Source organism: Melozone crissalis, unplaced genomic scaffold (assembly GCF_028551555.1).
Source record: "Melozone crissalis strain CALT ecotype California unplaced genomic scaffold, PUWL_Pcris_2 ptg000041l_1, whole genome shotgun sequence".
NCBI lineage: Eukaryota > Metazoa > Chordata > Aves > Passeriformes > Passerellidae > Melozone > Melozone crissalis.
Window position 1 is genome coordinate 11,007,993 of NW_026535819.1, and position 25,718 is coordinate 11,033,710.

General features: G+C 50.1%; 1 protein-coding gene across 6 annotated transcripts in view; it reads left to right on the forward strand.

Moving 5' to 3' along the window:
- EXD3 (exonuclease 3'-5' domain containing 3) overlaps nt 1-25,718 on the forward strand; it is a 263,639-nt gene that overhangs the window by 113,554 nt on the left and 124,367 nt on the right. For all 6 annotated transcript variants that reach the window (XR_008483587.1, XM_054283983.1, XM_054283982.1 and 3 more), the window contains 7 exons: nt 15,360-15,526; nt 17,004-17,142; nt 17,474-17,687; nt 18,653-18,762; nt 19,859-20,054; nt 21,155-21,321; nt 23,574-23,744. Coding sequence is in view for 5 of the 6 variants with exons in the window: in XM_054283983.1 (XP_054139958.1) it covers nt 15,360-15,526; nt 17,004-17,142; nt 17,474-17,687; nt 18,653-18,762; nt 19,859-20,054; nt 21,155-21,321; nt 23,574-23,744 (1,164 nt within the window). In the remaining variant the exon portion in view is untranslated. The remainder of the gene's footprint in view (nt 1-15,359; nt 15,527-17,003; nt 17,143-17,473; nt 17,688-18,652; nt 18,763-19,858; nt 20,055-21,154; nt 21,322-23,573; nt 23,745-25,718) is intronic.

The following is a 25,718-nucleotide window of genomic DNA, read 5'->3' on the forward strand; positions in this document are numbered from 1 at the left end:
CAGGGACACCTCCCACTGTCCCAGGCTGCTCCCAGCCCTGCCCAGCCTGGCCTTGGGCACTGCCAGGGATCCAGGGGCAGCCACAGCTGCTCTGGGCAACAGCTTCACAAAAGGTTAGAGCTTTACCTGTGACCTGGCATGTTTGACCTAAAAAATTCCTTAGGCTCCTTGTGGAGCTGAGGAGCCCTCACATTTGCGTTGTGTGTCCCACCCCTGTGTTCACCTGAGGCTCACATAAAGTTTGAATCTCCCAAACTTTGCCTGGTCAGGCACTGTTAAGGACTGGAGGCAGAGGATGAGACACAATGTGACCTCTGGTCACCTGCAGGAATAGAAAAAACTCCCAAAAGACTCCACAGTGACAGACTCTCAGAATTATTGGATCATTTTTGGATGTTTTTTTCAATTTGGAGTTCAAAGAGGTTGGAAGTCTTCATGGGATTTTTTTCAATTTCAGTTTTTTTCAAATTCTTTGCTGCAGCCATAAAAAAAAGACATGCATTATATTGACATGACTAGCTCTAGTGATTATATAGGTAAAGATATCAGGATTTATAGAGATACCAGGAACTCCGGTGAGGTGGGACTGTCATTGCTTGGAGCTTGCCATTGCAGACCAGTGACATTTTGGGACTGGGATTTTCTTTTGTTCATCCTGGGCAGTACAAGTACAGATTTTTCCTGTTCCTGCTCTGTGAATGAATCCCAGGTGTGATCCTGACTGCTCCTATAAACAGCAGAAATGCAGGAGTTAATTGTGGGGCCAATAAAACCTGTTTCCAGGCCTGTAGCAAACTGGATTAGCCCCCTCTGCCTGCCAGCACTCAGTGGCTGAGCCAGTGTCCAGGCAGGGATGGCAGAGGAGGCAGGAGGGGAAGGAGAAGGATCAAAACCTGTTCATAGCTGAAGAAAGCTGCCCTCATCCCCACTGGCTGCTGCAGGCCTGGTCAGCCAGGAGAGCTGCCCCTTGCAGCCCCTTCTCCAAGAGGAGATGCCTGGAGGGGGGGAAGAGACTCTCTGTGCCCAGTGCCAGCTGCTTGCTCTGCATTCCCTTCCTGAGGGCTCCTGGGCTGCTGGAACACGGGGAGTGCCTGTCCTCACAAGCAGGGGAACATAGGGAGGGTATTGGTACACAGGCAGGGAAAAAGAGGCCGGGCATGAGGCTCCTGTCTGCTTTCTGTGTGCCCTTGTGGTGCCGTTTTGGCATGCTTTGTGTTTGTCCTGGCCTGGCAGCTGCACAAGGAAGGTTGAGTTGGGCAGAGCAAGCCCAGCACAGCTGGTCTGTGCTCTGCTCAGATGTGTTCAGGGTGCTCCTGCAGGCCAGCAGCAAGAAGGGTTGTAGAGGGCAGATGTTCCCCTGGACATTCTGTAGGACAAAATCACTAAAAAACATAGAAGGGGTTTCTCCATGGAAGGAGTTTCTCCATGGAAGGAGTTTCTCCATGGAAGGAGTTTTTCCATGAAGTAAACACACATGGAACTGTGGTATCAATGAGAAGCATGGTAGAGGAGTGACTCTGGTGGCAGGTGTCATCTCTGGCAGGGTTTAGGTGTCAGACTCTGTGTGAGACACTTGCAGGAGGTTGGCAGCATGACAAGGGCCCTGCTGAAGGACACTTCTGTCTCAGAGGGCAGCTGGAGCACCAGGACATCTCAAATAGCACCACACACATGCATTTTGGTGGCCTGAAATGTCCCAGTTTGACAGAGAACTTGGGTATGGGATGGTTCTGCTGCCCTGCTCTCAGTGGTGTTTTCTCACTGGTGTTTTGGGGTCTTGTTGTTAGAACCTTCTAGACTTAGCTGGGCTGGTCAGTGCCAGATCAGTTTAAAATGTTATCTCAAACATACCAAGAAGTTCTACCAAGAAATCTCCGTGTTTGTTTGGCCTTTCCTGTGATGAAACTCCTCCTGTGGAGCAGAACTGGGTGACACTGCCCAGCACTGCAGCTCTTGCTGGGGACAGTGACTGGGAGCAGCTCTGTCAGACCATTGGTTTATTTGGGACTGTCAGTGTTAGAACCACTGTGAGGTGTGGGTAGAAGTGGGATTTTCACTTTTATTGACCTTAAGCAAGGGGCTTTTTGCTGCTACATCCCAAACTGTTTTGTGCTAGTGTTTGCACAGGGAAACTATCCCTTAACTTCTCAAAATTAAACATCTGAAACTCTTCCAAATGTGGTGCTTAGAAAAGCACTGCTGTTTGGAAAGATGTCACTTGTTCAGTGAGTGCTCCTGGGGAGCAGGGGCCTTTTGTTCAGGATGAGAGGAAACAGCCTCAAAATGCACTAGAGAATGTCCAGATTAATACTAGGAAAAAAAAATCATGGAAAGGGCTGTGAAGCACTGAAATGGGCCGCCCAGGGCAATGATGGGGTCACCATCCCTGGAAGTGTTCAAAAATGTGTGGATGTGGCACTTGGGGATGTGGCTTGGTGGTGACTGTGGTTGGTACTGGGCTGATGGTTGGACTTGATGATCTTAGAGGGCTTTTTCTACCTGAATCATTCCACAGTTCTCTGATTCTGCACTGACTGAGACCACTCTGACCTTGGTGTGTGCTTTGAGAGGAGGGTGCAGGGATGCACGTCCCAGAAAAGGACTCTCATTTTCCTCAGGCCCCCATCCTGCAGCCTCTGCTGGGCTGGTGAGGGTGCAGAGCTGGGCTCTGGGGGCAGCTGTTCCCGTGCTCTGCTCAGGGAGAGCCTGCAGCTGATCTCTGTCCTCCTCCAGCTGGGACAGTGAGATAACTTATTTATTTTAAAATTTCTGACCATGAAAATCAAGCACTGTGCCAGCTCCTTTTCTGGGTGAGTAGGGGTCAGATGCTGGTAATTCCTAGGAAATGCAGAACTCCAGTTCCATTACAGTTCAGGGGTTGTTATGCTGCTTACAGACAATATTCAGAAATCTGCCCTTCTTTCTGTGTACTACATTGGAAAAACATTGACAATTCCTGGTACCTAAAAGGTGTAAATTACCTTACACTGCAGCAAGGAGTTGAGGTAATCTTATTTATTTGACAAATTAATTTCTAAATGGCAGTGGCTGATGCCAAGATTCTTTCTGTACAGAACCATTTTGACTTCAATTAAAACACAGCTACCTCTGGAATAAAATATAAAAGCTCTTACACTCAAGGAGGGAATTTTTAAAGAGATTTTAAAGGGTAGAATGCCAATTATTTTTTCAAAGGTTTTTTTGTGGCCAGAACACCTGCCCAGGATTCCTGGGAAGTCTTGAATAAGGACAAGGAGTCCAAAAGACCACTTTGCAAATACCTACATCCACTGTTCTTCCCTGGAACCCCTGAGCTGAAGGAAACTTTTCAACTGGTCTGAGTACAGCAACATCTCTGCAGTGTGAGGAACTGAATATCCGCAGGGAATGGAGCAGTGTGTGCTGTGCAGATGGGAACGATGCTCTGGAGGTGAGCAATAAGTGACATGGCTCTCAGAATAAGGCTGCATACAAAATCCTCTCTCCCTCTGGTTGGAGTGAAGTGTTTATTCAGGGATGGGATGGCTTTCATCACTCCAATGTCAAGCCCAGACTGGCTCTTTTCCTGGAGGGTGGAAACCTGAACGAGTTTAACCAGCCAACATGTGGAGTCCCCTGTTAGTACTTATGGACTTCTTTAGCAGGAAATCAAACCAGTAGATGATTGGTTTGTTCCTTCTGGCCTTAGAAGTCTCAGGGAGGAATCATCAGCTGAAATAAATGTTCATGGTCCCACCTGTGGTGCTGCACGTGGTGCTTGTGCCGAGGTGCTGAGCCACTGGAGCCCAGCAGCGCCCAGGATGGGGGTGTGTGTGAATATGCAGGAGCTGCTCCTGCTCTGGCTTTGCCTGCAATCTGCCAGTTCAACCATCTGCAAAAGAATTGCATTTATCTTTACACAGCTTTAAGCAGCTCCCTAGCAGCTGCCATTGCAGAAAAGAGAAGGTTTGATTTTTCTTTGCTTTTTCCTCTTTGCAGAACAGCTGGTGTCTACACCTGGACTAGTGGCAGGTTTCAGGTCTGCTGTCTGTCTCGGGAAGTCAGGACTGGGAGAATTGCTTTGCTTTGGGTCAGAACTGGCAGCCTTTCTTCCCCCAGGGTCCACTTGTAGCTCCCATTTCTCCTTCTATTCCTCTCCCTGCATTTTGTCCCCTGTTCAGGGACTGGCAGGAGCTCAGTGGGGGTGACAGTGCTTTGACACTCATTCTGCTTTTTCCCTGTGCCATTTTCTCTCGATTCACTATTCTTGTTGGAGGTCTCTGGGGAGAGCACACAGCCACAATGTGGTTAAAAGGGAATATTAAACCATGGACAAACTGGAGTTTGTAGTAGGAGGAAAAGTGGGAGGCAAAATATCGATCTCCTTCCGTTTTTCAGTTTGTCATGGGGTCATATATTGATTGGAAGCTGAAATAGCACCAGTTACTGGAAAGCAAAGGGATGACTGATGGGGCTGGTGCAGAGAACAGGCACATCTGTGACCATCTCAGGAGCAACATTCTGTAATTCCAGGAGCTGGACTCAGTGATCCTTGTGGTTCCCTTCCAGCTCAGGATATTCTGATTCCATGACTGTGATTCAGTTCTGCAGCTGCGTTCTGCTCTTGGGAGAGAGCAGGCAAATGTGCACCTGTACGAATGAGGTTTGCACTGCTGGGCTAAAAGAAATGGGAACTTTGCACTGAACAAACCCCCAGCAGGAAAACCCAAACAGGCAGCATATTCTGTGCCTCCCCAGCTAAGCAAGAGTCTGTCAAAGGATGACGTGTACAGTTAAATGTAAACACTTCCAACTACTTCCTGCATGGCTTAGGCTGTGTTAATTCTCTGTAAGACCTGGAGGGCTGGTGTGTCTACTGTAATTGTAGTAGTTTTATTTATAACAAATCCAGCCATTGCTAGATAAATAAATTGTGGTTAAACACAAGGACACTGATGAATTCTGGTGTAATATTACAGTAGGTACAAAGAAGCCAAGAAAAACTGCCATAATTTGCTGTCCAATCTACCAAATTGTCAAAAATGTCCAAATAACTCTAAAAGTCAGCTAAAATTTCTCTGGAGTGATGTAAGATGTGTTTGTCCAATAACTTAAGAAAATCAGCCCCCATTTACTGAGGTGTGGATCTACAGGGCCAAGCTGGGGATTGAGAGCTGGGTGCTGATTCTGCTTCAGGGAGACATTGGCAAGGGATGTTTGGAAAGTCCAGGACTTCAGTCTTAAAGATGATGGCCAAATAGCCTTAATGTGCAAACTAATTAAGTACTGGAGAGCGAAGAGAGGAAACTGGAGAGAACACACTGGGGAGGAAAAATCTCCTTTAAATTGTTTTGGTGTGTTAGAGATACATTCTGACCTTAGCCCCCTGCCACCAGCCAGGCCAGCGTGCTGCTAAGCACTGTAATTACATTTCTGTCACTAGCAGGCATTCACTCGGCAGCACAGCTTCATCAGAAGGAGATTTGGTATGGTATAAAAAAGACCTAATTGGCTTATGGCTGTAGGTTGAGAGGTCAGGGTTAGATTAAGGAGTTAAGAGCATCAGTGAGCTGTTCAGCTCCACTGGGGTGTGCTGGGGGAGGTTTAGTTCTGCCAAGTGGAAAAAGCATCCTAGGAGTACGAAACTATACAGGAATGATGATCTTGTAAAACCTTACAGGAACATGTGGAACATACCAGGTCCTTAAAATCAACATCAGGAGTGGCGTCCAGGATACCTGTTAGTGACTGCAAACTGCAGCAAATACAGGGTAGAAATCACAGAATCCCAGACTGGTTTGAGTTAGAAGGGACTTTAAAAATTATCTTGTTCAAACCTCCTTGCCATGGACAGGGACACCTTCCCACTGGCTCCATCCAACCTGCCCTTGGACACTTCCAGGGATCCAGGGGCAGCACAGGGAAGAATTTCTCCCTAATATCTAATAAAAATCTTCCTTCTGTCAGTTTAAAACTGTTCCGCCTCACCCTCTCACTGCCTCTGTATAAAGTCACTCTGTCCTTTCTATAAGCTCCCTTCAGGTACCAAAGGGCCATAACAAGGTCTTCCCAGAGCCTTCTCTTCTCCCAGACGAACAGCCCCAACTCCTGTTTGTATTCCACAGAGTAAAAATGAGGACAGACTCACTTCAAACAAGCAACTCCTCATGTTCCTTTTGCTCCAGGACCAAGGGAGCCCTGTCAAGAGCCCTGACACTGGCCTGTGCAGCCAAATAGGGAAAGGCAGGGGAGTAGATGGGACATGGAGCTTGCCTGCTTCTCAGGGTAGCACAGAAGGAGAGGATGGATTCACTGATAAAAACCAAAGCAGACAAAGGCTCTGCATGTACTCTGTTTGCAGGTGGGAGCCATTTCTTACCTGCAGCTCCATGCAGGAGCCCCACGATGCCCTCGCCCCGTGGGAGCTGCTGTGAGCTGGGGCTGTACAAGTGTGGGGGCTGTGCAGGTGTGGGGGCTCTGTTTGCCCAGTGTCACTGTTTTCAGCCTTCACACACACACAGACCCTCTCTGCTCTTCTTGCCCAGCCAGCAGTAAAGCGATCCAGCCATTCAATAATCATCCCAGATTATTTAAATCCTCTGTAATCGATCGGTCCCTGTCTGAGTGCTAACTGATAGATATTGGCTTCTAAAGCCTGTGCAAATCAGCTGCCTTGCACACAGATAATCAGGCTGCTGGCAATTGATAGTTTGGCTGTATTCTACTTTTAGGCAAGATTAGTTCCCCAGTTCCCTGCCAAGAAGAGAACCACATAAACAGAGGATTGTTTAGAAACAAAAAATTTCCTCTTGACGGAGAAGTCATGTAAATGGGAAGAAACAGGAAACTAATCTTCCCTTGTTCACTCTGAAAGAATGCATATCTCTGAGGAATGTTGTAATTATGGATTTAGGAAATCAGTCCAATTTGCCAGGGTGTGAATTTCAGAGTTCATTCAGTCAACCCTCTCAAGCATTTCTCCTTCAGAACAAAAACCACCAGGAGCTAAAGTGTAGCAAAAGAGATTAAAGCAGAGAAAAATCAACTGCCAAGCTTTGCTTTTGGGAAAGATCTTGCACAGATACTGATTATTGCTTTGGCTTTGAGCCAGGGAGGTTTGGGCATGGCAAAACAGAAATCAGTGGTAACTTATGTTTGTCCCGTGGGCATCTCTTTTCCATACACTAATGATGGGAAGAGTTTGTGCTCCTGAGCAAGTATTTCCATTGTCAGGATTTTTGCTTATTTACTTTGAAGGCTTTCCTAAATAGAAAAGAGGAGACTTGTTTTCCTAAATGGAGTCTATGTACTCTCATGATCTATGTGAGCAGGGAACACTTACTGGAGTTATTGGTGGGTAAGTGCACACTGGATTAGCTGGTTAGGGTTAATGCCAGGGCTCCAAACTGACCGAGCAGTGTTGGAGAGACCTTGGCTCATGCACATCCCGACAAGCAGGTGAGTGAACGCCGTGTTTTTTGAAAATACTCGCCCTGTGAGTTCAGGTCCCAGCAGAAGCACAGAGGCAGTGGTTTCACTCCCTGACACACCTGCAGCTCTGGTAGCCCTGCAGTGATGTGGAGCTGCAGGGCCCTGTTCCTGTCCCCACACTGGGCCCAGCTCTGGCAGCACATGGAATTCCTCACTCTGTGGAATTCCTGCAGACAGATTCTGTAGCACAAGTCGATGTCACACGCTGCTGCTAAGCTGGAATTTGGAGTGCTCAGATTGGATATGCACCCTTCAGGCAGCCCCAGATCTTAGCAGAGAGCTGTATTTTCCTTGTGCAAGTCTCCGTGCTCCAGGATACAAACCAGAGGAGAGTTCTGGCATGGTGACTTCTGTAGAACATTCATGGAAGTGCCTAGATTGTAAAAACCTTCTGAGGCTGGAATGCCCAGAGAAACGATGTTTGGTGACAGTAGGCTCAGGCTCAGTGATGCTCAGCAGCAGTGCAGGTCACCCAGTACACAGTGGGAGCCTCCACTTCCTTTAACTGGAGAGCAGGATGGTCCCATGACACCTCATTCGTGTGTGTGTGTGTGTGTGTGTGTGTGTGTGTGTGACACAATGACAAAAGGCAGGGAGATAAATGCTACTTCAAAATACACTGGGAAGATAAGGGTTGCCAGTTTGTCTTCAATGCACTGTGTCATTGGGCTTAGACAAAGCATCTACTGTGATAAGTAACACAGTACTCTGCTCTGAAAGAGTTTGGCCAGTTTCCCCATCCTCATTCATCTTCAGTCTTGCCAAGTGCTGGAGTGCTCCCAGAAAATATCTCCAGCCTGCCATCGTGGGACCGAGGTGTGAGAAACCTGGAAGCATATCAAAAATCTGTGGCTTCTGTATTCAGACCAAGTCCTTGGTCCTTTGCTGATCCCTAGGATGAATAATATTCAACAGCTCTGGGGCCAGGGTTAGGTTAGAATTCAGAAGGTGCCTCTGCAGTGGTTGTAAGAAAGAGATTTTGGGAGGAAGCACAGATCCTCAGGACAGAGTTTGCACAGATCCTCAGGACAGAGGAGAAGGGAAAAGAAATGATATCTGAAAAAGCAAGTAGGGTAAAGTTACCTTAGTCTATTTGCTATGTAATTGTATTTTGGTGGGTTATGGATGTCATGCAGTTACTTTTCTCTTCAAACAAAGGTTATTTTAGTGGGGTTAGTTGGATACTACAGCTCATTGCAGAGCTACACCTGTGCCATTCCCTGACCAGCTAAGTGGAGGGGATAACAAGTATTGCAGGTGAGTTGTGATTTTGTGTATCAGCATACCTGGAGTTGTGGGATGTCATTGAGAAAAATGAGATAATTGTGGGCTAAAATAAGAGGTTATGATCTGGAAAAGTGCCCACAGTGTCAGGCTATGCTGACACTGCTGAACAAGACCAGGACTTGATCAGTGGCCCCAAAGACAAGTGGCACTGCTGACTGGTCCCAGCACAGCCTCAGGCTGCCTTCCTCCGGGGATCTGTCTGAAGTCTGCAGTGACAGGAGCAATGGGACAAGATTCCGTTCCCTGGAACCTTCTGTGCAGTAGCAGTGGCCAAATGGGCAGTAAGAGCTGATTTTCTAGGAGAGCATTTTCAGTCAGTGGGGAGTGGGATCCAGAATCAGGATGAGTTTTGCTATCTCACAGATGTACCATGCTGTCCCCTTTATCCGGAAGCCTGTCCTGAAGTGTCTGGGGAATTCTGTGCCAGACAGTTCCTTGGGCACATGGGAGCAATGTCCCTGTACAGTATTGCACCTTCCCTCTTAAACCTGTTAAATGTCTATTGGGGAGTTTTTGGGTGGATATCAGGAAAGGTTCTTCCCCCAGAGGGTGCTGGGCACTACCTCGAGGCTGCCAGAGCTCCAGGAGCCTTTGGACAGCGCTGCCAGGGATGCCCAGAGTGGGGTTGCTGGGGTGTCTGGGCAGGGACAGGGGCTGGGCTGTCTGGTTCTTGTGGGTTCCTTCCAACTCAGGACATTCCATGGTCCTCCATTTCTGTTTGGGTTTGTGCTTTGTCCAGCCAATCAACATTACTATCCACTACTGAAGCTACTGAAGTGAAATCTGGGAATGATCATGCCAGATTCACTTCAGTGAAACATCCTGTTTGGAGCTTTTCATCTCTGTGGAGGGAAGAGTCCATGCCCTGTGCCATGGAGCTGCTGCCAGCAGCAGGTTCATCTGTTCTGTGGCTCTGTGAGCTTCATGAAGGCCCATGGAGGATATCCAGCAATGTGCTGAAGGAAATGGTCTCAACTTCTTGCTCATGTTTTTCTGAAAATACTCTCTCTCCAGATCTGCCTCTGAAAGCTGCATTGGTTTTTTCCTTCTGCTCTGTACCTGCTCACATCTGTGGAAGCCAGAGCAGATTTTGGAGACACAATGACTTCATCTGTTGAAAATGAATTACTTCCCTCAGGGGCTGCCTGACAAAAATTTGGAAGGCATCCCAGTGCAGGAAATGTATTTGGATCTCTGTGTAGTATTGTTGAGTATGATCAGGACCATCCTGTATTCTGGGTAAATGAGATCTTGGGTGTTCTTCGCCCGGGAGGTGCTTGGGGACTTGAAAGCAGCAGTTGCTGCAAGAAGCTGCCCGTTTGTGTGGGGAGGAGCCTGGGGAATGCAGGGCACTGCTAATCTCACAATCACAGCCTCATTTCAGTTTGAAATTAGCTCTTCTCAGAGCTCATCTCTGCCCTCCTGCTCAGACCAGGGCCAGCTTTGTGGGACAAGGTGTTGCCGTGCCCTGCCTGGTTCCACTGCCCCGCTGGGCCTGTTGCAGTGCTTAGACACTCTCACGGTCTCATTTTTTTACTTTTCGGCCTGGCTGGAATTTCTGTGAGGATCTGACTCCATCTTTTCTATGGTCCCTCCTGATAAAACTGAAAAGGGGATTATATTCCCCTACATCCAGCCAGGACTTCCCTATGCTGAACAAGCCCTGCTCCCTCAGCCTCTCCATGTGCTTCAACCCAGTGACCATCTCATGGGATCCCAGCACGGTTTGGGTTGGAAGGGACCTTTGAAGCCCCTGTGGGGCTGAGCTTTACCAGAGAAGCTGTGTGGTGTGACTCTTCGGGCTGCCACTTGGCCGTGGTTGTGTGAGGCACTCAGGAACATGGAGCAGATGCATCCTGTCACACAATATTGTTCAGCTGCTCACCACAAACCAGCAGCTTCCTCCATGTTGCCCAGAACAATCAGCTCCCTGTGAGGAGCCCCAGTTCAGAGGCAAGCTGACTTTAAGAGTTGCCTTTGCCTTGATCCCTGCCAGTGATATCCTAAGTTAGACTCCTCTGAATTGCCTTTGGGAGAGGCCCCGGCGGCCCGGAAGCCGAGTGTCCGGATTCACCAAGCAGGAGGAGCGGTGTGAACGTGCCCCCGGGAGCCGAGCCCGCCCCGGGGAGCCGCAGCTTTGTGCAGGAGGATCGGGCCCCTTCCCCGCCATTGATGTGGTAATGGCTGCCGAGCTGGGGAGCGTGGCTCCGGCACTGACGCACTGATCGCTATCTGAAAACCGGGCTGCGGGGCTCTCAATGGAGCCTATTTTGCTCTTCTCCTGTTCATAAATTAGTGCCCAGTGCCTGTGAGCGAGAGAGCAGCTCCAGTGATGAGAAAGCAGCGTGTTCTCAGGGCGTTCTCAGGGTGTTCTCAGGCTCTGGCTGTGGGTGGTGGCTGTGGGTGGTGGCCGTGGCCGAGTGACAAACCTTGCTCAGGACGGACTGGAGGGAAAGTTGGCCTCTTTATCCAAGGGAGAGGAATTCCCCTCTCCACCCTGCCCTTCTGACACCCCATGTGGAGCACGGTGTCCAGCTCTGAGGTCTTCAGCACCACAAAGGCATTGGATAGTCCAGAGGAGGCCACAGAGATGATCTGGAGCCCCTGTGCTCTGAAGCCAGCCTGGTAGAGCTGGGGTTGTCCAGCCCAAGGAGGAGAAGCTCCAGAGAAACCTTATTGTAGCCTGTTGAGACTTGAGGGGGGTTTATGGGAGAGGGACTTTACATGGGCAGACAGTGACAAGACAAAGGGAAATGGCCTTAATCTGAAGGAGGGCAGGATCATAATAGACATTAGGGAGAAATCCTTCCCTATGAGGGTGGGGAGGCCCTGGCACAGGGTGCCCAGAGCAGCTGTGGCTGCCCCTGGACCCCTGAAGTGTCCAAGGCTAGGTTGGATGGGGCTGGGAGCAGCCTGGGACAGTGGGAGGTGTTCCTGCCATGGCAGGGGGGTTGGACCCAGATGGGCTTTAAGATCACTTCCAACCCGAACCATTCTGGAATTCCAGGATCTCTGTAGGCTCTCCAGAAGACAAGATCCCCCTCCCGTTAGGGAACAGGCTGTGGCTCTGGTCTGAGCTGGCTCTGAGGGTCCCAGCTCCACCCTTATGCTTCAAGGAGTTCCCTTCAGTGACATCTGATGGTGACACTGCAGCATCTCCCCATGCAGCACAAATGATGGAAACTTTGAAGAAGAAACCTCGAGCACAAATACAATAAAGTTGCAGTGACAGTACCACAGTGGCATGTTCAGTGAGTGTTTTAAGCACAGGTGTCTGTACCTGCCACACCACACAGAACTCAGCAGTGCTCTCAGTGCCTTCCACTGCTGACACGGGTTTGTCCTTTTCAAGCCTGGCTTTCTTTTTCCCCTTTTAAAATTGCTGACTTTAAAATATTCTCCTTGACATTTTCTCTACACTAGCAGGAGGGGGTTTTGTTGGTTCTGGAAGCACTTGAAAACAGGAGAAATTGGCCAAGACATTCAAAAGTTAAATTAAAATCTGACTCTGCAAATAGCCAGTGTCAGTCGTGTGAATAACGTCCCTCTTTGGGAAAAGATGTTGAGGCAAAGGGCAGAATTGGCTGGGACTGAAATGCAGCTTAACACATGCAGATAAAACTGATCTAGGGTTGGATAGGGTGATTTCTAAGGGAGATATTGGATATTTGGTTTCAAAATTATTGGGATGAATGGAGAAATGGTTGATGGGTTAAGGTCAGGACATTGCTGAGCTTGCCCTGCGTGGTTGGTGTGAGCTTTGTGAAGCCTTGGTGGTGAGAACAGGATTTACGGGTAGGAAATCTGCAGCCATCACTGTGGAAAGCTTTAATCATGGGTTATTGTTGGTGTCAGGGGTTTCTGTGTATTCCTATGGATTAAAGAATGTATGCTATGTCTAGAATTCCAAGAGGGATGTAAACAAGCCTCATACTCTGTAGAATCTTTTCCTGCTCTGAGGTGTTGCTGATGTTGATCAGAGCACCCGTGCCAGTTTCCTCTTGAGAAGTGTTCATTTACTGACAGCAAAGCACATGAAATGTCATCCCTGGTGAAACATTACTCTCTGCATCTGTGCCCACATCTCTGGGGCCAAAGTTTCCACATTCTTGCCTCTTGCAGAGCTGTTGCGGTGGAAGCCTTTCCCCTTTGGAGCAATGTTGGTTTTTTTCTTTTTTTTTCAGTAAAAAGACAAACAAAGCTATTTTCTGTTTCAGAATGCAAGATGGAATATCTCTGGAGAGATTAACCTTCTTTACAGAGTTGTTTTTTCTGGTTGAAAGAAGAAATCTGTTATCATTAAAATAATATTTTAAAAAATCTGCACCTCATTATTTCCAGAAATAAACCTGCCACAATGAGATTTGTTAAGAATTGACTTGGGGTGAACTGAAGAGAGCTCCAACACCAAAGAGTTCATGTTTTAGAAAAAAGACAGGAAGACAATAGTATGGACACAGGGGGAGCAAGAAGAGGGAATTGCTCTGCAATGTTAGCAAGAAAATATGTTCTTTTGGGGAAGGACTCTGAGAAGTGGCTTGGCAGATGTGCAGGAGGATTTAACTCAGCCCCTCCATGTGTTCAGTGCTTGTCTGAGCTCAGTCACAGAAGGCAAAGAGGGGAGAGAGGCACAAAGGTCAGGACTGGCATGGCCAGGGGAAGTATAGAGGGCAAGAAGCATGAACAGCAGCTGTGTCCTGTCCTTTTCCTGCCCTGCCCTTCCCTCCTGTACCTGAGCCCCTGGGGAGCTGCTGGGCCCCTGTCCTGTTCCCCCGGGCTCGTGGTGTGCCCCCAGCCCCTTGGGAACAGCAGTAAAACTGTACCTCCACTATCCATGAGCAGAGCTGTGGTTTGGCATTTGGCAGTCTCCGGGGTGCAGACAGAGTGCTGAGGCAGCAGTTTTTGTGAGCAGGCTGCTGCTGCCTGGGGTGCCAGATCCCTCCAAGCTGTTCTGAGCCTCTGCCCCTTCTGCACCTCTGGGTGGGGGTCATTCTTTTTTTCTCCTTGGCTTTCTGTTTCCCTTCCTTTTTACCTTGGGGCCATCAACAGATTTGTTTCCTGATCTCTGTGTCTGCTTTGAAGACAGATTCTCACCTTTTAGTTACTGAAGGAATGTGAGGAATGAGGCCCCACGGCCACAGCCTCCCACCCAGCTGGGAGCTGTTCCTACACGCTGGGCAGAGGGAGCGAGGTGCTGCCCTTCCTGGGAGCAGGCTGGGGCCCCGAGCAGTGCGGGTGGGCAGCGAAGGGCAGATGGTGGGGATGGACTTCCAGTGCAGATCTGAGCATTTTACTCCTCTGAAATTCTCGTTTGTAGTGCTGGTCCTAGAGCTACAGGTCCTGGGACACCATATAGGGTTTCAGCTTGTTTTAGCAATTTTCTTGACAGTATTAACTTCAAGGGTATATCCATGACTAGGTCAGAGAGGAGAAGTTGCTACGTGGCTGTGGGGGCTCTGGGATGTTTGCAGCACATGTGGGCTGGCTAGGGAGGAGGGGGAGAAGCTCCCACCCCATGGAGCTGGTGTGACCCTCAGTGTTACTGTATTTGTATTTCCTCTTACACCTGCACCTCTCAGAGGTGGACAAGGCAGAAGAGCTCTGGTGCATCCAGCTGTCATCGACTGTCACTGCCCCTGTCACACCCAGGCTGCTGACCCCTGCCAGGGTGGGCACTGTGCCATGAACCACAGGCAGGGTGAGTTTGTGCTGGTGTCCCCGGCTCTGCAGTGGGCCAAGGCACTTCCCGTCCTTCAGGGAACAGCTGGGAGCAGGAAATGTCCTAAAGTGCCCTCCCTGTTTGCAGCTGTGAACACAGGGAGTGACACGGTGACACCTGAGAGTGTGTTTGTCCCAAAGCAATGATCCAGTTCTCACCCTCACAGGGACCTTGAACAGACACAGAGGGAAGAACTCCTCTATGCACTCATTGTTCACCCCAGCTGGATGTGGGACTCACATAGCAAATTTCATCCAGCTGAATTCCAGTGCAGGGCGACACCGCTGCCAGCCTGGACTGACCCGTGGCTGTGCCTGGTGCTGGGGGTCCTGGAGCCCCCAGCTCACAGCACTGGGGGTAGGAGGCTGGAGGGAGATGTCAGCCTTTTCCTGGCTCTGAACACCACTCAGGAAAGCTTTGCTGATGTACCCTCCCTGCCCTATGGATGACTGGCAATCCCATTCATAGTCACCTATGGATGACTGGCAATCACAACAATCCCTGCAAATACTTCCAAGGACGGGGGAGACTCCACATCACCATCTGCCCTGGACACAGCCAATGTCTATCCTAAGAAAGCCATCCCAAAGATGCTCCAGGGTCTGGAGTCCCTCTGCTCTGGAGACAGGCTGGGAGAGCTGGGGCTGCTCACCTAGAGAAGGCTTTAAGGAGACATTTCAGTACTTAAAGGGGGCCAATAAAAAAGATGAGGACAGAGTTTTTAGCAGGACCTATTGCAACAGAACTTGGGCTGATGCTTTTGAACTGAAATAGGGGAGAGTCAGACTAGATATAAGGAATAAGGTTTTTACAAGAGGGTGCCTCCTGGGAGGGGGGGATGGAAGTTGCACTGACAGTGTGCTCTCCCCTGCTGCCCTTGCAGAGCACAGTTGGGGAGAACCGGTGGCTGCAGGCACACCTGGTGCAGTCGCTGCTCCGGCACTGCGACGCGCGCGGGGCAGCGCGGTGGGCGCGGCACTGCCAGGTGCCCCCCGAGATGCTGCCCCAGGCTGTGGCTGAGGAGCTTCAGAAGCTGCACATCCAGGACAGGTAAATCCACTGTTTGGTGCCATGGAAAACCATGCAGATTGCTTGTCATACAAACACTGTGTATTTGCTTAAAGTTGTCTGCTGTGATGCATCCATGGGGACAGAGGTTTGCAGAGACTTCCTCATATGCTTGGATCCCATTGTAGCCCTGCACACACTGCATTTGATTGTCATAAGCCTGGAAATGTCTGTGAAAGGGGCATTTTAAACTCATCCTGAGTACACAGAAGCTCTGTGAGATTGCTTCATGCTGCTGAGGGTTTTTACACTTCTTCTGCCAGAACAACAGTGCAAATATTCATCTATTTTGCTGAGGTGATTGCAGATCTGTCAAAGTTTTACTAGTTATTATTTTTTAATGCTGATGATTTTGGGAAGGTCTCACAGATGGGCTTGAACTGTTCATGTTCAGGGATCCTCGTTTTGTGGATCTTCTCTTTCTCCTCGTGCATATCTGCACTTGTTCAAGCTCTGTGTCACCTCAGGAAATACAACACAGATGTAATCACCCTCAAAACACTTCTCCAGAGGGTCCGCACATGGAGCACTCTTGTCTGTCTTGGACATGCTCCTGCCTCAATCCAAAGCACTGCCAGAGCTGCCCTCCTCCTCCTCCCTCCTGAAACCACAGCAGCCGCCAGTTGGGAGCCAGGAGGTTTTTCCATGAGGGATAAGCCCTCAAAACACAAAGGGGTGATTGCAGATATGTGGCTGAGCCACAGACTGTGCACCCAGAGATAAAACCCATCACTACACCTCTGTGCTGTGGGAATCCTGCTGTGGAGGAAAGGCAGGTGAGGGTGTGCTTGCCCTGCATGAGGAGCTGGGATGGATTAATGAACCCCTTTGTACTGCAGTTTACTCACCCAGTCATGATACCGGCTGTGGTAGCTGCTATAAAGTCGGCAGAGCCATGAAACCCCATAAAACAGTCTGGCTGCCCAGTCTGTTGAGTAACACAGCCACAGGTTCCCAGAAGGAGTTCACACTGCACACAACAAGGTGGCACCAGCATATAAATGACATCATCTGTCTCTGGTCACACCACACACGGCTCCTGAGCTTTGCAGGTGAGAATATTCCAGGAGACCTGAGGCTGCACACCTTCATTAAATATTTTACACAAATATTGACTTCCCCATGCACACAAACCCACAGGAAAGAGTGTTTGTGCAGGGAGAGCTGCTCTGCTGCAAAACTGGGCACACAGCCTCCCAAACATAAGGTTACTAATAGTTTCCCAAATAATGAACCATTTCAAGTCTCTATGGGAAAGAGACTAACTGGAAATGTGTGATCTGTCTAGGGGAGCTGGATCTCTTTGATTAGTTTCTTTTCTCTGAGAAAGAGCTGAGTGTCATGGGGAAAAAGAGGGTCAGGGTAAAATAAGGGGAATAAAACTTGACCCTCTTGTTCCAGTCCAGGATTTCCTCCTGGCTTTCCATGGCTTCCAACTGTTGCATCTGATTCTGTGCAGGGTAGAGGAGGTTACAAAAGCAGATAATTGTGAGGCCAGTAAGAAGAAGGACTATTACCAGCTTCCTATTCCACGGGAAAATATTCACTTTCTGCAGACATGGGAGGAGACACTGCGGTGCTGGGAGAAGGTGCTGCAGGTGAGTGTTACCTGGCATTGGCCTGGCAGGGTCATGGAGCTGGAACTACATGCCAGGCTGAGACACAGAGCTGGACTGCCATCCACTGCCTACCTCCCCAAGCCAAGAACAGCTGCTCCTTTAGGCTGGTCTGGTTTGGGGAAGGTGTTAGGGATTGTACCAGGGAAGGTCCCCGTGGGTGACACGGGTGCTATGAGAGTTCCCTGTGTCTATGGCAGTTTGCACAAAGAGCTGCAGGTGCTGGGAAGGAAATGTTCATGTCCTGAACAGATTCTGCAGGCTCCTCTCAAGCACAGGCAGGCTCTGGGTGCAGGAAGTGTCTGTGTTGCAGGCTGGGCAGGTCGTTGGTGTGGACATGGAGTGGAAGCCTTCCTTTGGCATGGTGGGGAAGCCCCGTGTTGCCCTCCTGCAACTTGCACTGAAGGATGAGGTGTTCCTGTTGGACCTGCCACGGCTCCTGGAGCAAGCTGAGGCTGAGGGGGAAAAGGAGAAGCTTCCCCATTTCATCCAGATGCTCTATTCAGATGCAGCCATCACTAAACTAGGTAACACCCCTCTCTTCCCCATCTCGGGACTTCACACCACCTGTTTTGTCATCTTTGTCATTCCTGGATCCTCTTGGTGTTGTCATTCCCTAAATCCACTTGCCATGGAACCAGCTTTTGTAGCCCTGAGTGTTCAGGCACTTCCAGGCCAGGAAACAGTGACTGGTGTAACTGGGAGTGATGGAAATACAGGATCACAGAATCACAGAATATCCTGAGCTGGGAGAGACCCACAGGGATCCCCCAGCCCAGCCCCTGTCCCTGCCCAGCCCCCCCAGCAGCCCCACCCTGGGCACCCCTGGCAGCGCTGCCCAAAGGCTCCTGGAGCTCTGGCAGCCTCGGGGCCGTGCCCATTCCCTGGGCAGCCTGGGCAGTGCCAGCACCCTCTGGGGACAGAACCTTGCCCTGAGCTCCAGCCTGACCATCCCCTGACACAGGTCCATGCCATTGTATGTCCCCATTTCAGGTCAGATCCAGGATTTCTGATATAACTTGCACACTCAGACTTGGGATTGTGCTAGCTCTGTACTAATCCCCAGCTGACACCCAGTCTTCAGTGGTTCAGGTAATCCTGGTGGGCAGACCTGTCAGGATGTGCTGTCCCAGAGTTGCTGTGCTGAACACCAAAGATCTCTGAACTACCATACATGGTTTTTGGAAGCTTTTATCAGAAGCTGCTAAACCTGGATTTCAAAGGCAAATTCATAAATACCTTTCCCAGATATTAAGTAAGTTGATCTTAAACTCAGCATTTTTCATGCACGTCTCTTTTCCCTTGATCTGCAGGAGTGTCTCTTGGGAACAGAAGAGACAGGACCCAGTCTTGCTCCCTGTTTGAACAGTCTTCCCACCAATGCTTATAAATATTTTGTCAGCATTTTGATTCTGAACTGGAAGAAGCTGCAGTGCATTAAGTGTGATTTGAGTTTTCCTACCTGTGTGATTTGGGCTTCTTTTGTCTCCAGGTTATGGGATGTCTGGAGACCTCAGCAGCCTTGCAGCCACATGTTCTGCTCTGAAAGACACAGAGAAGCAAATGCAAGGTGTGGTGGATCTTCTTGCAGTGGACAAACAAGTAAGGATAAACACATGGAGATGTGGGAAGTGGTGTCTCCTGCATGTGCTGGTGGATAACTGTCCTGAATCCACAGCACTGTCTGTTTGCATCCTGGATTGGCAGGGAGATGGCTGCATGAGTAAAGAGACCATTTCCTCCAGATGGTTTGAGGTGTTGGGATTCTGTAAAGGAAGACAGAAGTATTTGGTTTTCATCAACTAAAATGTTAAAGCTTATGTTACTGACAGCTTTTTCATAGCCTTTATAGAAGCTGTGAAAAGCTTTTGGAGACTGAGCTCCTTTCAGCCAGGACAAGGTTTCTCAGCACAAGTTATACTTAGGAAGAGGAAGTTCTTGTAGAAATTCTGCTACTCCAAGGCCATGAATTATTGAAGCAGATATGGTGGAGTTAATTATTTGTACAGAACTCTGATGTTCCTAAGAGGGCTGCTGGTGGGTTCAGCACAGGAATTTCTGGTCAGCTGAAGCACAGCTGTCCCTGAATTTGCACACAGGAGCTTTCAGCAGTCCACAAAATGTTCAGTACAACCATTTTAATGGGTAAAATGTAAGAGAGTTTTTGAGGCTGTGGGTTGAGGAGAAGCATATCTTTGGGACTGATAGCTTAACCTGGGAAGTGCTTCATGGCTGACATAGCTGCCAGCAGCCATTGCCTCAGTTTAAGCTGAGAAATGGCAGCTGCAGAGAGGGCTGCTGCCCAGGGTGTCACAGGAATGCCTTTTCCCACTGGGACTAGGAGGAGAAAGGTGCTGAACTGCCCCTGCTGGTCCTTTATTGCGTGGATGCCCAGGAGCCCCCAGCATGGTGAGCACCCTGCAGACCCCTAAGGAGCCTCTGGTGCAGGGCTGTACAAGAATGCCCTTTCCCCCCTTCCTTGGCTGTGGAAGAGATTTCTCGCCAGCAAGTGTGTTTGTTAAATAACCCAATGCCGTGTTTGTCTCGTGCCATCCCAGCCGTTGTCTGAGGGCTGGGGTTCAATATGCCAGGCACGAGATGGATGTCATAGGGCTGTGCCTGGCCCCAGCAGCTGGAGCAGGAGGTGTTTGGGAGCTGCTTCCTAACCAGGTGGTTTGTATCTTTGTGTTTCCATCAGCTGCAGTGGGGGAAGGACGGCCGGAAGGTCGATGGACTGTCCCCGGAGCACAGCCACGAGGAGAGAGGGGTCAGGCAGCCGGAGAGGGGACTCAGCCTCCTGGTGCAGCACGTGCTGGGGAAGCCTCTGGATAAAACAGAGCAGCTGTCAAACTGGGAGAAGAGGCCACTCCGGGAGGAGCAGATCCTCTATGCAGGTCTGGCCCTGGCTGGGTGCTGCAGGTGCCCAGGCCAGGCTGTGTTTGGCTGCTCTGTCCCCAGGAAAGTCTTTAAGTAGCAGAGGAAGAAAATGGCTTTGCAGATTAGTTCCTGTTCAAAGGAGTCAGCACATGTTTTGTTTGTCCTTTTGAGGACATGACTTTAATGGTTGAAGTTTAAACTGTCCAGTGATTCATTATTTCCCTGAGGAAGGAATTCCTGTGCTTTGCAGATTTTGTCTGATGAAGCATCACCTCAGTGGAAACTCCTCTCAATAACTGCAAGGAGGAAAGTCCACTTCCTTCTGCCTCATTTCACTGCCTTCCTGGGAAACAAATGCCGTGTTCATTTGTCACAGTGAGGTGCTTGTTAGAGCCGGGTTTGAAATGGGCAGATGTGTCAGAAACTGCAGCACAGACTCAGGGCTATGGAGGGACCCATAGAGTTTATTGCTGATTACCCCAGAGTCAGAAGTCTGGGTCTAAATCTTTTCCTGGTGCATCAAAGGACAGTCTGCTGATGCAAACCAGCCCTTTGTTAAATTCGAGTATCCTTGAAGCTGACACAGTTCTCACAAAAGTTAATCACTGGGACTTGTCAGACTGGCTGGGAGAGTTCTCCTGTTGCCGTTGCAGGGAGCAGCAGCACAGGGCACTGAGTGTGGGCAGGTGATTGCAAACAGCTCGGGCAGCACCTGCTCAGATATTGCATTCCTGGGGAAGCTCCCTTCCTGTCAAGAGGAGTGATAAGGAGCTGTGGGCAGGCTTGGGGACAATGGTGAGGAATGGGGGCTGGCTGGGGCTACCTGGTGGTGGTTGGAAGAGCCACACTGCAGTTTACATTGGGTTACTGGGTTGGAGTGGAGATGGCAGAGCCTGTCTTTAGGAACTGTTGCTTTGACTCCCTGTGACTGGGTTCAGCTGTGATGCTCAGTGAGTCAGTCCTGGAGCTTGAGGGTATGACCTGAGGGAGTTGCAGCTTCATAGTCGTTCACAGTGGCTTTTACAAAGGTGGGGGCCCTTCCTTGCCTTAGGAAAGCCTCTGGTTTACTTTTGAATGAGCCTCATATGAGCTGAGGCTCACATTCTCTTCCCTGCAGCCTCAGATGCCTACTGCTTGCTGGAGATCTATGAGAGGCTCTGCAAGGACCCTGAGAGCTTTGGTCTGGGTTCAGACCTGACAGAGAGTCTGGTGGGAAAACAGAGCAAAAAACCCAGGGCAAAGAAGCAGCTGAATAAACAAGAAGCACCATCACCTTCTGGACAGGTTTGTAAACATCTTCAAAGAGCTGCTTGTTGCTCAAGACCCCTGCAAATCACACGCTGCTGCTCTCAGTCACACCATTCACTGGGCATGGCTGTTCTCAGGACTCTTGCAGCAAACATCCTCCTTACCCCTCCCTCCCAGGACACTCTGCTCTCTCCTTGGCCTGCCTGGGTCTAGCTTTCCCTGCTCTTTGAGGTTCACTTTCTTTGCACAGTGTGGGTGCAGATCTTTGTGCTAAGCCCAGTGAGCCTTGCTCGTGGAAATGCTCCTTCCACATTTTGGGTTTGGATTCTGTGGCCAAGGTTTCAAAACTCTTACTTCCTTACTTTTCCTTTTTACTGAGCTTCCACACCTTGCTTTCACATTGGGAATATCTCCTTTATTGTGTCTGGAGTAGAAGTCTGCAAAGTTAAAAGCAAATGATCCATCAAAAATGCCTTTCTGCTGAAGGCTTGTCTCTGCCTCCCTGCCCACCACCACATTCCATGAGAAGCCTCTCCCAGAAGTTTGTCCTGTGGCAGAGCCTTAATACTCCCCCAGAGCTGTGCAACTCTGCTTAAGTGTCTTGAAATGTGACTGATGCCTCTCAGGAAGAACGTTTTACATTTTAAATGGAACCATTCAGTGGTTTGTACACCTTTGGAAACCTTGGCACAAATCCCATTTTTTTATTGCCTGAGAAGACCCACCGTGTGTATCTGTGTATCCTGAGGAGCCCCAGGTGTGTGTGGAGCTCCTGAAGTCAGTGCCCTTTCTGTGGCTGGGCTGAGATGCTGCTGACTGTGTCCACCTGTGTGTAAATGTGCAGCATCCCTTGGCCTTCGGCAGGCAGGAGAACACGGAGCTGCTCCCTGAGCATTGCATTTATGGGAATGTTGTGTGTTCCAGCAGAGCTGGGTGGCTGCTGCAGAGGTGGGAAAAGTGAGCACTCCAGGCTTCAGTCACCTTGGAAACCCGCAGGTCATCTTTGTGCTCTGTACAGTCAGATTTGTCAGCCAGAGGCAGTTGGTAAAACCTGGACTGGGATGCCAAAAAAAGCAGACTTGTCCTGACTGCATCCAGCAGGACTCTAAGCTGTCTTTCCCAGTGTTTCCTTGTCTGAAGTGGGGCTAATGACTCTGTTCTCCTTTATAAGCTTTGTGCTCTCTGCTGGCATGAAATGTGAGAAAAAAGCTCCGTATGACAGTGCTGGCCACTGGATAAACACTGGCTGAGAGCCAGCTGCAGCTCCTGCACATCTGTTTGAACAGCAGCAGCAGCCAGGGGCAGCATGTCCAGCTGCCTCAGCTTCAGGGGGCAGCTCCATTCCCTGTCACCGTGTTCTGGTGTCACAGCTGCATCGACCAGGGTCCTGCAGGAACTGGTGACAGCCCAGTCTGCCCAGTGCTGCAGAGCCCTGGCTGCAGGGACCAGCTGCTGGGAACTGCAGCATCACACCAGGGTTGCTCCTGGACGTGAGCTGGTTCCCATGGAGAGCCCAGGTGGAGCTGCCTGGTGTGCCACAGCATTCCCAGCTTGGGGCCAGCTCCTGCAGAGCTGATCTGCAGTGCTGGCTCCCTGCATAGCTGCTGGCAGTGTCCTTCAGTCATCCCAGCTGATTCAAGTTCCCAGAGTCAAAAGCTGGACATTGGAAGTTCCTTAATAACTTCCCTTCTCCATGAATTTAGCTATTGTACTTCTGGGAGCCTCCCAAAGCCAAAGTCCTCCAAGTGCAGGAACTCCCTCAGCAGCAGACATTTGAAATAAAACAAACAGAATGCAGGCACTGCCTATTTTTAACCTTCCAAAGATAACAGAGTTGACGTGCTTGCTTTGTCTACCTGTTTCTCCCTCTGTCTGTCCCAAATCATAGCTTTGGCACGTGTTTATTAATTGCAGACTAATTTAGGGGAACAACAGCCTTGGCTATGTTTCTGTGATTTCTTGACGATGAATGTCTGTGCAGAGCCCTGGAGGCCAGGCTGGCACTTCTCCAGGGAAAGGCTGCAGGTCCCTGGATCAGGTGGCCAGCTGGTCAGTGAGAGAATGGTGAATTCAGAATTAGCCCCATCATGTTCTGCCCCCTGCCTAGGTGGAATGTGGAAAGGATGGGAAGGAGGATCTAGAGGTGCTGCAGAGCATGGGGAGGTGGTGACACAGGCGGAAGGAGGCAGTTGGATGTGCCATGGTGGGTGAACTAATGCAGGGAGCAAAAACACAAATGTACTGGGAATCAGACTTCTGCTCCTTATGGATGTCCTGCCTTTCTCTAGGAATTCCAAGGACCCAGAACAGAGCCCTCACGCCCCCCTGCCCCTATCTCCCCCCAGGAGTTCAGTGTGGTCTGTGACAACATGCTGCAGGGCCTGGGGCGCTACCTGCGCTGCCTGGGCGTGGATGTGCGGCTGCTGGACAATGAGGATGACCACAGGAAAGCTGCTGAGGTGAGTCAAAGCTCCCATGTCCATGGGGACACGATGGGGCTCACTGGGAAGCTGCACTGGTGCTCAGGCTGCAGGAGCTGCCCCATGGGTCCCTCCTTCCATCCCTGGGCTGATTCCCAGCTCTATGGGTCACCCTGAGCACTGGCAGCTGGAATCAGCTGGTCCCTGCAGTGGTGGGCAGCCTTGGTTCTCCACTTCCAGGAGAGAGGAGGGGAGCAGAGACTGCTATGATCTCACTCTCACGTGTGTCTCACTCTTATGTGTGTCTCACTCTTATGTGTGTCTGTCTGTGTCATTGGCAGCTGGGGCAATTCAAGTCATGAGAAGAACACAAGGGAAGGGTAAAGATCATAGAATCACAGAATGGTTTGTTTTGGCTTTGAAGGGGCCTTAACAATCATCTCCAACCCCAAAGACGTGACCAAGTCATGTGTGTGCTTGCAACAAGACAAAAGTCAGTGAAAGGAGCCAACATTCACTTAGATTTCTAGTGCACTCCAGTTTGGGCTTACAGGGAAGGTACTTGTCTGCCTTGTCTCCAGTTCAGTTGGGCAGACCCATAATCCAAAGATGGCTGTTCAATACAGAAGGGAGAATGTCCTTAATCAGTGGCCATGTAACATCCTGGCTGGCCTTGTGAGATGACTCAAAGGTGATCAGAGACAACTTGCAGTGGTGTTTGGGAAAGGAAGAGGGGACCATGAGTACTGCTGTGGGCTCCCATAATAACTGCCCCTCTGCCTACTGGATGAGAGACAAATGCTGCTTCATTTCAGACACATTTCTGCCATCCCAGGAGTGCAGATCACAGAGTCACAGAATCCCCTGAGCTGGAAAGGACCCACAAGGATCATTGAGAACAGCTCCTGTCCCTGCCCAGCCCCCCCAGCAGCCCCACCCTGGGCACCCCTGGCAGCGCTGCCCAAAGGCTCCTGGAGCTCTGGCAGCCTCGGGGCCGTGCCCATTCCCTGGGCAGCCTGGGCAGTGCCAGCACCCTCTGGGGGCAGAGCCTTGCCCTGAGCTCCAGCCTGAGCCTGCCCTGGCACAACTTCATGCCGTTCTCTCAGGTTCTGTCCCTGGTTGCAGAGAGCAGAGATCAGTGTCTGCCCCTCCTTTTCCCCTCACCAGGAAGTTGTAGCTGCAATGAGGTCTCCCCTCGGTCTCCTCCAGGCTGAACAGACCAAGTCTCAGCCACTTCTCATACAGCTTCTCCTCAAGCCCCTTCACCATCTTCGTTCCCCTCCTTTGGAAACTCTCTAATGGCCTAATGTCTTTCTTACTTTGTGGTGCCCAAAACTGCCATCAGGGCTCGAGGTGAGGCCACCCCAGCCCAGAGCAGAGTGGGACAATCCCCTCCCTTGACCACCACATGATGCCCCCAGGACACAAATGTCCCTCCTGGCTCCAGGGCTCTGCTCAATCACATTCAACTTTCTGTCAACCAGGACTCCCAGGTTCCTTCTTGTGACGCTCTTCTCCAGCATCTCATTCCCCAGTCTGTTTGTATATCCAGAGTTGCTCCATCCCAGGTGCAGAATCTGTCACTTTCCCTTGTTGAACTTCATCTGGTTGGTGATTGCTCAGCTTTCTTATTTGTCCAGGTCTCCCAGAGGACCTCCCTGCCTTCGAGGCAGTCAAGAGAGATATCCAGGCCACACAGTGTGTGCTATCAAATGTGCATGGATCACCCAGCCTGGTGTGCAGGATGTTTCCTCTTCAGATGTCTGCTTGGTCAGAATCCGGGGCAGGCTCTGACTTCTGCAGAAATAATTAATATCTCCTCCCTGCCAAACTTGCACAAGTTATTTAAACAAACCAGTTCTCAGTGCCTCCCCCCAGAGCTCCATCTCCACTTCTCATCCCCATCCCTTATCGTGCCATGGACAGGATGTTTGACATTGCTTTCTCTATGGTGACTGGACAAACATCCTTTCACTATCAAAAGGCCTTGGAGTGTTACTGTATTGCAGAGCC